The sequence below is a fragment of the Neurospora crassa genome, linkage group I (assembly GCF_000182925.2).
Source record: "Neurospora crassa OR74A linkage group I, whole genome shotgun sequence".
NCBI lineage: Eukaryota > Fungi > Ascomycota > Sordariomycetes > Sordariales > Sordariaceae > Neurospora > Neurospora crassa.
The window spans coordinates 3348748-3360898 of NC_026501.1; the positions used below are offsets into that span (position 1 = coordinate 3348748).

Below are 12151 nucleotides of genomic sequence, written 5' to 3' on the forward strand. Positions count from 1 at the left end.
CTGAGCTGAGTGTGCGGTATGTGACACAAAACCGGGAGGCATCTTGCATTGCGCCGTGGATGATGCTATATACACAGCTATCCCATGTCTCTCGTCCGATTTTGTACAGGAAAAAAAAAAAAAAAAAAAAAAAAAAAAAAAAAAAAAAAAAAAAAAAAAAAAAAAAACACTATCAAGCAACACATTACCGAAGCAAAACAAAGACCGCACGAGAAAAAAAAGATTACAGAAATACCTACCTAGAGGCCGAGAGCACGTCGCGTAAAAGGCGGGGACGGAACCGAAGGGAGAAAAGGCTTGCACTACCTGATCTCTACCTCTGGGTACCTAGAGTAGATCCACTTGCGTAGGGCAAAGACGCCACTAAGCGACTTCAGAGGAGTGCTCCGCCGAGCACTTGTTACATACTGGCGGACACCTTCAGCCCGCAGCGGGGACTTCTGAACTGGCAGGCTGTTCCGCTACCGTACCTACCTCCCCTCTACCTAAAGGTACCTTAGGTTTGGTAACTTTCGTCTCCTCATCCCCGGCCGTCATGCCCGTTGGATTGCCTACACGGCATGCCCGTGCTTGCTAGAGCTCTGGGCTGCGCACCACAGGGGCAGGGCACTGCTCGACCACGCTGCCATGGACTTTCTTAGTTCGTTGTCAAGTACCTGAGGTACCTACCTAGGTAGATAGCGAATTCTTGTACGATTAGGGTGCTTTCTAAACCCACGTTCGAGGTCATCGTCATCAAATGCCCTCTGTATCCCAAGCACTACTCATGGAAAAGTAAACTCATATGTTCAGGATTTGCAGCTCGAAAGACAAACCCCGAAACTGGCGAAACGGGCCGTTCAGAAACAAGAGTTCAACACCAAACCAATCCAAGACCCATGTCCAGCAATCATAGCGTCGTTTCAGATGCAAGGAACATTGGCGTGGCTCAAATGTTTCCACTGAACTCGTCAACGGCATTGCTGACTGGACAGAGGCGCGTGGGGCGTTGCATGGACCTGGGGTCCTTGGTGGATCATCCGCAATGTCCGCGGGGTGTGGTGAGGATTTTTCCGTTTTCTGTTCTGGGGAGAACGGCCGGCGGATGAGTGGTGATGAATGGAATCGCATCTTTCATATGGATACGGCACGAGTGTTTGAAACATGCGGCAGTGCATTGCATGAACACGAAATCCATCAGACCTGAAGTGATTCCAGACATCAATACGCAATCATGACAACCTCTCCCAGCAAATGCATAACGACGCTAGGGTCAGATTAAAATTTCGATCTAGGGTATGGTCCCTTTCTGGGCGGGGGCTAGCTTGGTCTGATGGAGATGGAGGATGACGGACAGATACCTTGATGGTGAAGGGTCTACACTAGTAGGCTCGGTCGGGATGGCGTATGTAACCGCGAGAAGCGACAGCGGCCTCATACAACCCTCCGACGAGCACGCGGTTGCTGCAACGGAGCTGTCAAATTCAGATAGTCCGTCAACGTGAGTCTTCATCACCTGTAAATCAGATTGATTGTTTTTGATTTGCTCGAGCAGTTGTTATCGTCGATATTCGCATCTTTCGTCCACCAATCAAAATATGAGTTGGGAAGAAGAAAAAGAAAAAAAAGGGGGGGAGGGGGTTGTTCGTCGGCGGCACTTTGGAGGTGGCACAGGTACCAGGTACTACTACTGGTAGTAGCTGAAGCGACCTTCCGTTTTCCCATTGGTGGGTTACAGGGAGCAATGACCAGACGGCCAACAAGAAACCGTAAATAAAGTTTGTTGACCCACCGAAGCAGGCACGGGCATGGTTCCTGGATGGACACCTTCCATGTCGCTGGATGTGCCTTTTCGCCGGTACATATCGAGACTGCATCTTGGAAAAGAAAAAGAGAGACGAACGAATCGTCCAAAATGGCCGATCACTGCGACGCCCGTCGTGGTAACGCATCCGCCAGTGGTGTACGCAGTGTGGAGGTATCATCATGCAGGAACGCCATGTGTATCTTGTGTAAAAGTGACATGGTCAACCGTGCTCGTGAACGGCTCATACCCGAGTAGGCGATACTTCCACAAACTACCAACTCATCTTCTCTGGGGGCCAGGTCCAGGTAACTTGACGTTACACTCGACGGCGTCTGGCCCCCGCAGTTTGTTCTTTTCCTGGCCTTTCTCCCCGTCTCGCCAGTTCTGGTTGCAATCCGCTTGGAAAGACGTCTGTCCGCTCCTTGCTTTCCTCCCCTTCCCCTTCCCCTTCCGCTTCCTCTTCTCTCCACGCAACTTCCTTCCTTTGAACTTGTGTCCCCATCACGCTCCTTCGTTGACGGGATATCCTTCGAGAGTGAGAGCCTCATCTTAGATCAGGTGCCCCTGTCTGGACTCGAGAAGCGGATTTCATCCCACCACATTCATTTCCCTCATTTGGTTATGCACCATCACTCCAGTCCTTCTTTTCCAACAGCAACAGCAACAGCAGCCTGTCTAGGGAGGAAGACACTCCTTGCTTACAACAGTACATCGAAAAGGGACGAGTTGGACGCATAAAGAACTCGAGTTTCCAAACATATCCACAAAGACGATAAAGGACTGGATCCACGACGCACCCCAGGCTGTACAGAACAATACACTCTACCTAGCAGCATTTTGCATCACACACATACAACGACCCGTTCTCCCGGATTGATTCCGTGTTTGCATTTCTTTCGCAAATCCCGATCTTCCTTGTGATTGCTTGACATCATATCAGAGGTCGCGGACACCAGATTTGGAACCTTCCGTCTCATTTTCACCTATTTCTGCACTCTCGATCAGGCATCGTTGTATCCGGCTTCACTTTTCGATCACCGGTACCCTTCACGCGGTTCCAGGCAGTCATCTGAGCTTGAACAGAGACCGACACCCCAGAGAGGCAAACGTCACACCTTTCGCCCACCACCTGTCGGATAAGCTACACTGGAGTTCTTCTTCCTTCAGTGTTAACAACTTAATCTTTATTTGGTTTGACCTTGCCTTCCGTTTTCCACGAAGACCTCTCCAACGTCCGAGATACATCACCCAATATCTCACCCTCCCCTCGGGAACTTGCTACTGCAGAGATTCCGTGAAAGAAGGACTCGATATTCACCCGCATCTCAGCACCACCTCTTACGTTTTCACGTCTGCAATTTCAACCAGTATTCGACATGTCTTCGTCCCTCTCACGGGCATTCACGACCCGGCGGATCAGGCAGTTTTCGCAGTCGTCGGAGCCCGACCACCCGATCCAGCCACGGAGCAACCTCCAGAAAGTGTCGATGACTTCCTTGCGCCACAAGATTTCGGCCCCTGTCAAGCTCGTACACACCACCAACGTGTTGGCATACAATGCGCCGGATCTTCACCCCCAGTCTGCCACTTCAACCAAATCGTCATTCCTGAAATCCGACGATGACTTGTCCGACAGCGCGCATACTCGCACTTCATCTCCCCCCACCAGCCCCGATATCGACGAGGCCCCCGATCGGGGCCTGTCTCTAGAGCCGAACCACCTTTCCTGCTACTTCACTGCCGACAAGTTGACGACATCTCCCGTTACCACTCACCAGCCGTCACCGCTGGCTGAGGCTCCTCTCGTTCCCACGCGCGCGCCTTCCCACACCAAGAAGTCCTACGATTCTCGAGTACGTGAACAGTCAGTCGCCGGACGTAGCTCAGCACAATCGCAACGCACCATTTCGACAAAGGCCAGCTTCAATTTTTCTCAACCGCGGTCAAGGAGCACCTCTGTATCATCAGTCAGCACCCCCTCGTCTCCTTCGTCCTACCAAAAGAAGAGGCCGCAAGTCTCGGTCCCTCCCTCGGTCAGCCACTCGATTCCCTCTGCTACAGCTTCCCCTGCTTCTCCGCCGAGGCAAAGACACGAAACCGAGTCACCAGCCCGCAGTCACAGGACAGAGTTCTCGCATTCTCACCACCCCTTCGGGCAGGAATTGGCCCAGGTAACGGAGATCGCTGAGGAGTACGGTGTGAAGGAGAAGCTGAACGAGTCCGCTGCGGAGGAACAGGAGATGGCGGCCACGGGACTGTGCAAGTTCATCGCCGAGGATTACCTAAAGGAGATTCGGGGATTCTTTGTTACTTTCTACGGCGTCGAGCCTGTTGAGCCTTGTCCTCCGGCTGCGACCCCGGCTAGTGCGTGGATTTGATGTGCTTATTGAAGCACGTCGATCGATTTCAGCTTGCGATTTTACGACTGTCCAAGCTACTTGGTATAGGGCAGCCTTCCACTGGACATGTACGATTCTGGGGTGTTATCACGAGGTCGACCTGAACCAGAAAAGAGGCGTCGAACAACGATGGACGTCCCCAGCTATTGCCTGGGTCGGGTCTCGGATCAGCCTCATATACCTTTGAACAGTGTCCCTTGAGCCTGAAATACGAGGGATTGTTCATCAAACTTGTTGTTACTCTGTCAACAACCGTTACCCACGAGGGCTTCTGAAGGCGACGATGGATGTATGCATGGAAAACGGCGAAATGGCCATGGAAGGGAAGATGCTATGTTATGCTATTATTCCTTTCTCTTTTTTCTTTTCTTTTTTTTTTGTTGTTGTATTTTTTTTCCTTTGGTTTACATTATGTTGGGGGATGGGTTGGCGGTTCGGTGGTTCAGTTTGGTTTGATGTTTGATACCTCTTTGCTCGTGCGCCATACAGTTGATCTTGAGGCGTGGGGAATGTTCTATTCTTTCTTTGTTTTTTCTTCTTCTTTCCAAATTTTTGTTATCTTGGTTACCGAACCAATGTCACACTATACTATGTATGGGTGTAACGTGTGGAATCGAAAGCACGGGAGATACACACGCATATACTGCACTCTAATTCACAGACCGTTATCTACTGCTCTTTGCGTCATATTGTACTTCAGATGTTTTAATAGTAAACTCTTATGCATAACAAAAGTCCTGGTCTGAGTCGGTTGAGCGACAACTGTTTCACAGCTACTAGCCAGATAGCCATATGTAGCCAGTCCGGTGACGGCCATGTAAGCTTCCAAAGCCTCCGGAGCGGAAGAGGGCCACAGGACGCCGGAGGGCGGGTCCGGGCCCGAAATAACAGGATTTGCGTCATCAGTGTCTGCACGGGACCCGTTCATGCATGCCGATCTCGTGGTGGTGCCCGTTAGTGGCCACGTTTCTTGACTATTGGTCTATGCATAGTACACTATTTCTGCTACGTATTCTATATCTCGACCGATGGGGTTGAGAGTTCTCAGCCTAGAGACTTTAATGATAGTTTGTTATGGTTTGTGAAGAGTTGAGGTCAACAGTTCGACGTATCATTCGACTCTGGAGTAGAGTATCGCAGTTGTTGAAAAGAAAGTTGCATGTGGATGCGCGCTTTTGTGAGGGGTTAGGGTTATATGTCTAGCCCCGCCTTGACGTTCACTGCGTACTGTGTACACTATACTACATACAGCACCCTCGCCACTTTCAATTGGAATTGACCAGGAAGTTCTTCTATCTCCATCCAACAACACGACGTTGTGCAAACCTTCATTCAGATCGGCCTTCGCGCCTCGCCCTTGCAAATGACAGCGGAACCACGAAACATTAGCGATAGCACCATGGACGCCTCAGCGCCTACATCCGAATTGACCACCGTGCCAACACCAGAACCTGCCGCCGCCGTTGCACCTCCAGTTTTCTTTCGTGCTGGCAAAAAGAAGAGAGCCTTCCGTCAGCGAGCCGAGGAAACGAGCATAGAGCCAACAGCACAGACAGAATCAGCGACGACTATCAATATTGGCAACGATGCGACGCCAACAGGCCAGGCTGCAGCTTCAACAACCGAGCCAGCAGTTTCTGCGACAGTAGCGACAGCGACAGCAACGACAGCAGGAAAACGCGATGGTGGAAATGACAAAGGCGAAGGCGGTCTCTCTGTCGCGGAGGTGCTACGGCTGCGAAACGCGAAGAAACACAGACTAGGCGGCGTCGCCTTCCGAGCTGGTGACGAGTTCAGCCCGACAGTGCAGAATGCTGAGCAAGCAATAGTCCTGCACGACGGCGTCGGAGGCGGAAGCGGAGGAGGCCAAGTGCAGGAAGCTGCTATTCTCGGCGGAGTAGCCAAGCGCTTTGCGCCGCAGACCGGTATGGTCGGCGAGCTGGTCAACAGGCACATGTGAGTACTACCATTATGAGGCTTGGGTGGGTTGGGGGAACTAGGTTTGTTTTCTAAAGGCAGCGGCTGATCAAGCAAGGGAGGAATACATAGAATCCGAGCTGGCTAGACGAAAGCGGCTCGCCGCAGAACACCGGGCACAGCAAGAAGGAGGAGGACAGAACGGCAGCAGTAATGCGATGGCGACAACAACAACGAGTGGTATGACGAATCTCCTCCAGGCCGATCCGACGCTGAGCGTGGGCGGCGGAAAGGTCGAGTCTCAGCGAGCTCTCCATGGCAAGCTTATGGAGATTGATCTGGGCGAGGAAGCGCGCGCTCGCAACATTGCGGAGACGGAGCGCGCGAGACGCCGACTCGAAGGCCAGATCCTGGAGGAGGAAGAGGACGCGGATGGGCGTCGCAAGAAGGTGCGCCTTGGCCCTGACGGGAAGCCGTGGCGGTCGAGGAATCGCAGAGATAGCGACGCCCTGAAGCGGGATCAGCAAGTGGAGGAGTTCTTACGGGAGAACAGATGTGAGTTTTACTTTATACCCTTCCTGTGCTATTTGTCAACCAAACTTTTCTCACTTATATTTTTTTTATTCAAAAATGCTAACCATGATGGTGTGTGCTCTAGTGGACGTTTACGACGTGCCCTCCGACCAGCCCGAGTACGCCGCGGGCCTAGAGGACGACGAGATGGCCGCCGACGACCGCATTGCCGAAGAGTTCCGACGCGACTTCATGGACGCCATGTCGCAGCGACACCGGCGCAGGAGACCGGCTGTGAACGCCACCGCCAGGCCTTCGGCCAGGAACCAGGACGCCGAGATCCTCAGGGGTCCCAAGCTGGGCGGTAGCCGCAATGCCAGAGCGGCTATGCGGGAGAAGTTACTCAGGGAGCAGGAGCAGCAGAAAAGGCGCTGATCATTTCCTTCACGAGTGGTATCGCGAATGTCCTCAACGAGTTTGAGAGGTGATGAAATTATCTATTCACCATTCATTACCTGAGAAACAAGAGGCTTGAATAGGATTGATAGCTGGAGAGCACTGCCGAGAAAGAGCGTGCTATGGCACTCTGTGTATTTGTAACTTTAGGGTCCTTCAGGTATGCTTTGTCGATCGTGAAAAGCATCGGCAGCGATTATAAGCAAGCAACGTCAGCACCAGCGCCCAGCGCTTGGAGGTTCGGTTGAATAGCTCTTTTTGATGGTTTCACACTCGCGGCATCTCAGTTATCGTTCTGCAGGAGTTGACTTACTCGATGACTGCACATTACAATAGATTGACATGATGTGTAGCAAGACGGCGGCGGCGACCTGATGGACTTTTGGCTGGACAATGATCCAGTCACGTCTCTTCTGTAACACAATTACCAGCTCGGCGACTGGGATCTTTTTTCTTTTTTCTTTTTCTTTTCTTTTTTTCTCCCCCTCTTTCCAGAGAAGGGAGCGGCAGTATCTCGGCCACGAATTTCACGCATTCCACGTGTTGGTTTATTGAAGCTAAAAAATCAAATCAAGGGTATTACTTAGTCATCTATAGGAATAATGACAAGTGGTGAAGGTGCACCACACTCACACAGTCCATGGAATGAAATGAACGGGAAACAGCAAATCAAACTCCACCTCTACACCCAAACACAAAATCCAACCGACGACCAGTCAGCCGCACCTTTGGCACAGTTGCAGGAGTTGGTAGTGCTTACAACAAGCCGCTTTCACGGTGCTTCACACCATTCATCTTGCACTGGCTTCAAAAGCTGTCACGCACCCGTCTCACCACAGTGTAAATTGTGGTTGTTCTTCAGAGCTGTGTTCCGGTCTGCCTGGTCTAGTGTACGGCGTGTCCATCTGTGCTGCTTGTGGAAGTGCTGAGTAGGCTCGAGGTGTAGGTTGACGAAGCTCAAAACTGGTCTTTTCACTTCTGCTCTGCCCTCGTGTTCTTTCTCCCTGGGTATCTGACAGTAGCACGAATGTTATGATATACATTAGTTTGTCAATCTGTCCGTCTGCTGTAGAAAGTAAAGTAGTGTAATAAGTTTTAAGATGCAGACACGCAGTCTTATAGTCTATTGGGTGCTCCGGCTGTGGCACCAGAACATGAACATGCCGTCGAATGGAATCGGACAGCGAATCGCTTTCGCTCTTGGCGCCAGTCCTGCTGCTGCGTCTACTGTGGCGGTTAAGGTTAAGGTTGCAACTTGCGAGTTCCCGCTTTGCGAATGGAGGGGCACAGCCGAATTGAACGGCGGGAAAGGATACTAAATCGGGTGTTGGGTGACCATTGTCCGTTGTCTGTTGATGCGCTGGATAGGCGGGGACGGACTGGACCCCTGATTGAGGAATGTGGGTGGTGTTGTTAGTACTCTTTTGACTTCTTTTTGGCTTTCTATGGGTGGATATGCACGGGGGAGACACGACACAGATAAAGTTTGCCTGTTCCTCTTCCCCCCTCTCTGCTGTGTCGGCTGCCACGAAGCGAGAGGGTAGCAGGCGTTTGTGCGAGATTACTTTTGAGGTGGTTCTGTCAGACAGGACATGTAAGGGTCGGCTATCTTCTTAAAACTAAGAACCGTTCACGTAGACCGTTGACACAGTACCTTACAATGCATTTCTCCCCCCTTGAGTATACATAAACAATATTCAGCCCACCAAGGCTTAAGTCGCAGTGAATTCCCAATCAAGCTAAGTCACGGGGAGGGGATGTTGTAGATCACAGGAAACAGCGTTTCTTGGTTATGGATATATAAGTGACACTCTGCAATTTTTTTTTATTTTTAAATTTTTTTTTTTGGTTTATTTGATAAGATAGTGTAGAGAAAGACACGAAAGAGTGCCCAAAAGGGAAAAAAAATTTTATATATATATTTCAAATTAAAATTCAGAAAACATACATGCTTGCTGGGGTAATCTGATTGTTGCTGCGCCCACACGGTAAAGAAAGGAGCGAATGAAGAAAGGGGGGGGAAAAGGCATCCTGGCAAGGCCAAAGGTCATCGTCTATCTGGTGGTACACGTATGGCACTCATCGCAAAGAGTTCTGATGCAGTGTACCGGGAATCGAGTCCTCCTCTCACAAGCAGGCTAAAACAAACATGGAAGGCAAGTGGCACAAGGAGATAAGAGCGAGCTGAATGGGTAGCTCGCTGGTTTAAAGTGACCGAGGAAGAGAAGACAAGACAGAGGAGATGGTACCCATGAAATATTATCTCTGGAAATCTTTTCGTATCTAGAACAGACTGGCCTTGGGTGAACCGATCTGACACTTGTTGGTCCCATTGATTCAGCTGAGCGGCCTTCCATCCTACCCTTTTTGTACCATTCTGTTTTCTCCTTTCCCCCTTCCCTTGCGAGCGTCAGAGTGTGCTTGACATACAACCCAAGCCACTGCACCAACAGGCTCTACATAAGCAACAACCCAGCTCACCCCGACCTTGGCCCCCCCGCCCGTTTGTGGCCTGGCCTGGTGTTTCTTTTTGCTTAGGAGTTCCCGCTCTCCCATCCTATCTGATCCTTTTCTTTACTCCTCGCCCTCTGCCTGTCCCACCCTTCATCTGTCTGCGGATGGGGGTATTGTGCGTCTAATCCATCCAATCTTCCATACGGATAGTTGCTCCTATCCCGAGTTGGTATTGGTGCTTACTCCCGAGCCTCGTTCGCTCTGTTACTCCACAGACCCTGGCCGTCTTACCTACACACGCTTCGCATTTCATCGTGCCCGGTTCCATTTGGGTTGTCCATTTTCTCACACCTTTGTTCATCTGGCACACTCTTAGCAGCTGGTCCCTTACCGGTGTCAGCACATCTGCTCTGGATTCGAACCGGCACCAACGAAAACGAAGCCGATTATAAGAGGAGATGCGTATATCTAGAACTACAAGGCATTTTGCTTGAGGAAGTGAGAATCTACACGACACATTTCGGAAGTCGACGGCCGGATACAGGGGGAGGCCTAGGAAAGCGGGAGTCGATTCATCATGCGAATAGCCACGCAAAGGAGCTGGCTGCTAGCCGGTCTGCCATTGGCAGGTTGCGCAGCCTCACTTAATTCTCATACGGACATCGTTATGTTCAGCGACAGTGACGGATTTACCCAGGGGACAAAAGAAATACCAGGCAAGCCGGCCGTAATCTGGGAGGCGACTACGTTCAGATGGAATATCACAAACACGAGCGGTACCACTGTCAACACCGTCAACCTTTACAGCAACACTACGATAGTCGAGCCTGCCTCGCTTCAAAGCCTTGCAAAAACCTCGCAGAAAATTGGGAGCTGGCCAGATCTAACCTTAGGTATGGCGCCTCAGGGCGATATCATCACCTTGCCAACATCTACGTCGTATCCCATCAACCTCACCGGTAAGTCAACAGGAAGTGCATCACAAATTGTCTAAAAGCCTAACCTCTCTTCGCCGTGGCGTGACGTGATGACTGGAACGTTCGTGCTAACTGAAGGCAACGAGCCAACAGTTGAGACAAATGCTACAGGAGGCTCGGTGACAATTGACAATATCTGGACTATCCTCAACCTCAACAATACCTCAGCCCAGCCAGCCCAGCCAGCCCCGCTGAAGCTGCTGTACTTTGATGTTGTCTGGAAGAACGGCGGCAAAACGGGCAGGAGCTACAGCCGGCTCTTCACAACAATCGGGAACATTGCGCCAGACCATACCATACTTGAGGGTTATGGTTTAAATCCTTTGCTCAACAACCCTGACCCGGTCTTTCCGGAAGAACATCCGATCAGGGACGACTCCGATGGGGGCGGCCAGTCAGCTGGAGTCGGAAAGCCAACCGAATCACCTTCTCCCACTCCAGGGGCAACCTTGGCCACCCCGACCAACGGCGGCGGCCTAGTCAGCAGCGGCACCGGAGAGCCTTCCAACCTCAAGAGCAAGAAAGGTATCTCCATTGGCGCCATCGTTGGAATCGCCATAGCCTGCGGCCTCCTCGGCCTCGCTCTCATCAGCGGCATCGTCTTTTTCTGCCTCCGGCGGCGCCACAAGCAAAACGCCCTTCGAGACGGCACCAGTCGCGGTGGGCCTTACGGGGGCTTCGCCAGCGGCGGCGGTCGGAACGGCGGTGACGAGCTCATAGCCGAGAAGGAAGCCAACGCGGGCGTCATCCACGACGTGACGAGCGCGCCTCACTCGCCTTACTCTGACAACCTCGTGCGAATGGGTGACGCCGGTGCCAACAGGAATAGCGGTAGTGTCGTTGTTCCTAACATTGATTCTGGCGTTCCCCCTCAGGTGGTTCTTCCCGGAGCAGATGGGAGACTAGAAGGAGATGGAGACAGCCCGGCTTCGAACGCCCCGTCCTACCACATGATGCAGCAGCAGCAGCAGCAGCAGCAGCAGACACCGCACGATCATCAGTCTGGAAGGTCTTTTACCATGTACTCTGATCATCAGTCCGGAGGGGGAGAAGGAGGAGGGTCGCCTACCACTCTGCACAGCGGCGGTGGCGGCGCACCATCGTTCACACATGGGGGAGCAGGCACTGATAGCAACCGGGGTAGTCTGATCAGCCAGCAGCAGCAACAGGGTAGGAGCTTGTCAACGCCGTATGCTCATTTGGTCGAGGAAGGCATGACAGAGGAGGAAATCAGGAGGTTGGAGGAGGAAGAGCGACAGCTTGATGTGGCCATTGAACAGCACGCGGGAGGGCAGAGGGGCTCCAGGCACCTATGACGAATGCTTTGGAAAGTGAAGATAACCGAGCAAAGTAGTTAAGGAAGAGGGTGATGATATGAGTATTTCCTTTTTCATTGTTGATCTTTGGGAAGTTACGTATGTCCGTATCAGTAGGGGCGATGCTACAATATCTGATGGTTATAAATCGAAAAATCTTTGATCAGCAACTCTATTTCCATTTTCTGTTTTATTCTGCGAACAGTTATGGAGCGATTCAGAGAATGTGAATGCATCGAGGAAACGGAGTGAACGTACCGAATGGTGGTCTCAGAGCCATGGCCTATGTCATGTCCGAAGGATCCGCATGAAACAAGAAAATCATGGACTACT

At 51.5% G+C, this 12151-nt stretch overlaps 3 protein-coding genes across 3 annotated transcripts; all 3 read left to right on the top strand.

Annotated features, from left to right (window-relative positions):
* The first annotated feature begins 2073 nt into the window (after nt 1-2073).
* NCU02730 (hypothetical protein) lies at nt 2074-4983 on the top strand. The gene has a single exon (XM_960022.3). It carries the CDS (start codon nt 3163-3165, stop codon nt 4162-4164), a length of 1002 nt encoding a protein of 333 aa, XP_965115.3. The 5' UTR covers nt 2074-3162; the 3' UTR covers nt 4165-4983.
* A 601-nt stretch (nt 4984-5584) lies between these two features.
* On the top strand, nt 5585-7340 carry NCU02731 (hypothetical protein; the record flags this gene model as incomplete). The annotated part of the gene is made up of 3 exons (XM_960023.2): nt 5585-6141; nt 6221-6657; nt 6761-7340. 3 exons carry the CDS (start codon nt 5585-5587, stop codon nt 7048-7050), a joined length of 1284 nt encoding a protein of 427 aa, XP_965116.2. The 3' UTR covers nt 7051-7340.
* Nucleotides 7341-9362: 2022 nt separating this feature from the next.
* Nucleotides 9363-12142, top strand: NCU02732 (hypothetical protein). The gene is made up of 2 exons (XM_960024.3): nt 9363-10484; nt 10596-12142. The coding sequence occupies exons 1-2, from the start codon at nt 10103-10105 to the stop codon at nt 11816-11818; spliced, it is 1605 nt and encodes a 534-aa protein (XP_965117.2). The 5' UTR covers nt 9363-10102; the 3' UTR covers nt 11819-12142.
* Nucleotides 12143-12151: the final 9 nt, after the last annotated feature.

What these genes read in the sequence shown, in the direction of transcription:
- NCU02730 (XM_960022.3), top strand. Translation starts at nt 3,163, where the DNA reads ATGTCTTCGTCCCTCTCACGGGCATTCACGACCCGGCGGATCAGGCAG.
- NCU02732 (XM_960024.3), top strand. Translation starts at nt 10,103, where the DNA reads ATGCGAATAGCCACGCAAAGGAGCTGGCTGCTAGCCGGTCTGCCATTG. An exon ending in GTATCCCATCAACCTCACCG is followed by an intron (nt 10,485 to 10,595) that starts GTAAGTCAACAG and finishes ACGAGCCAACAG; the next exon opens with TTGAGACAAATGCTACAGGA.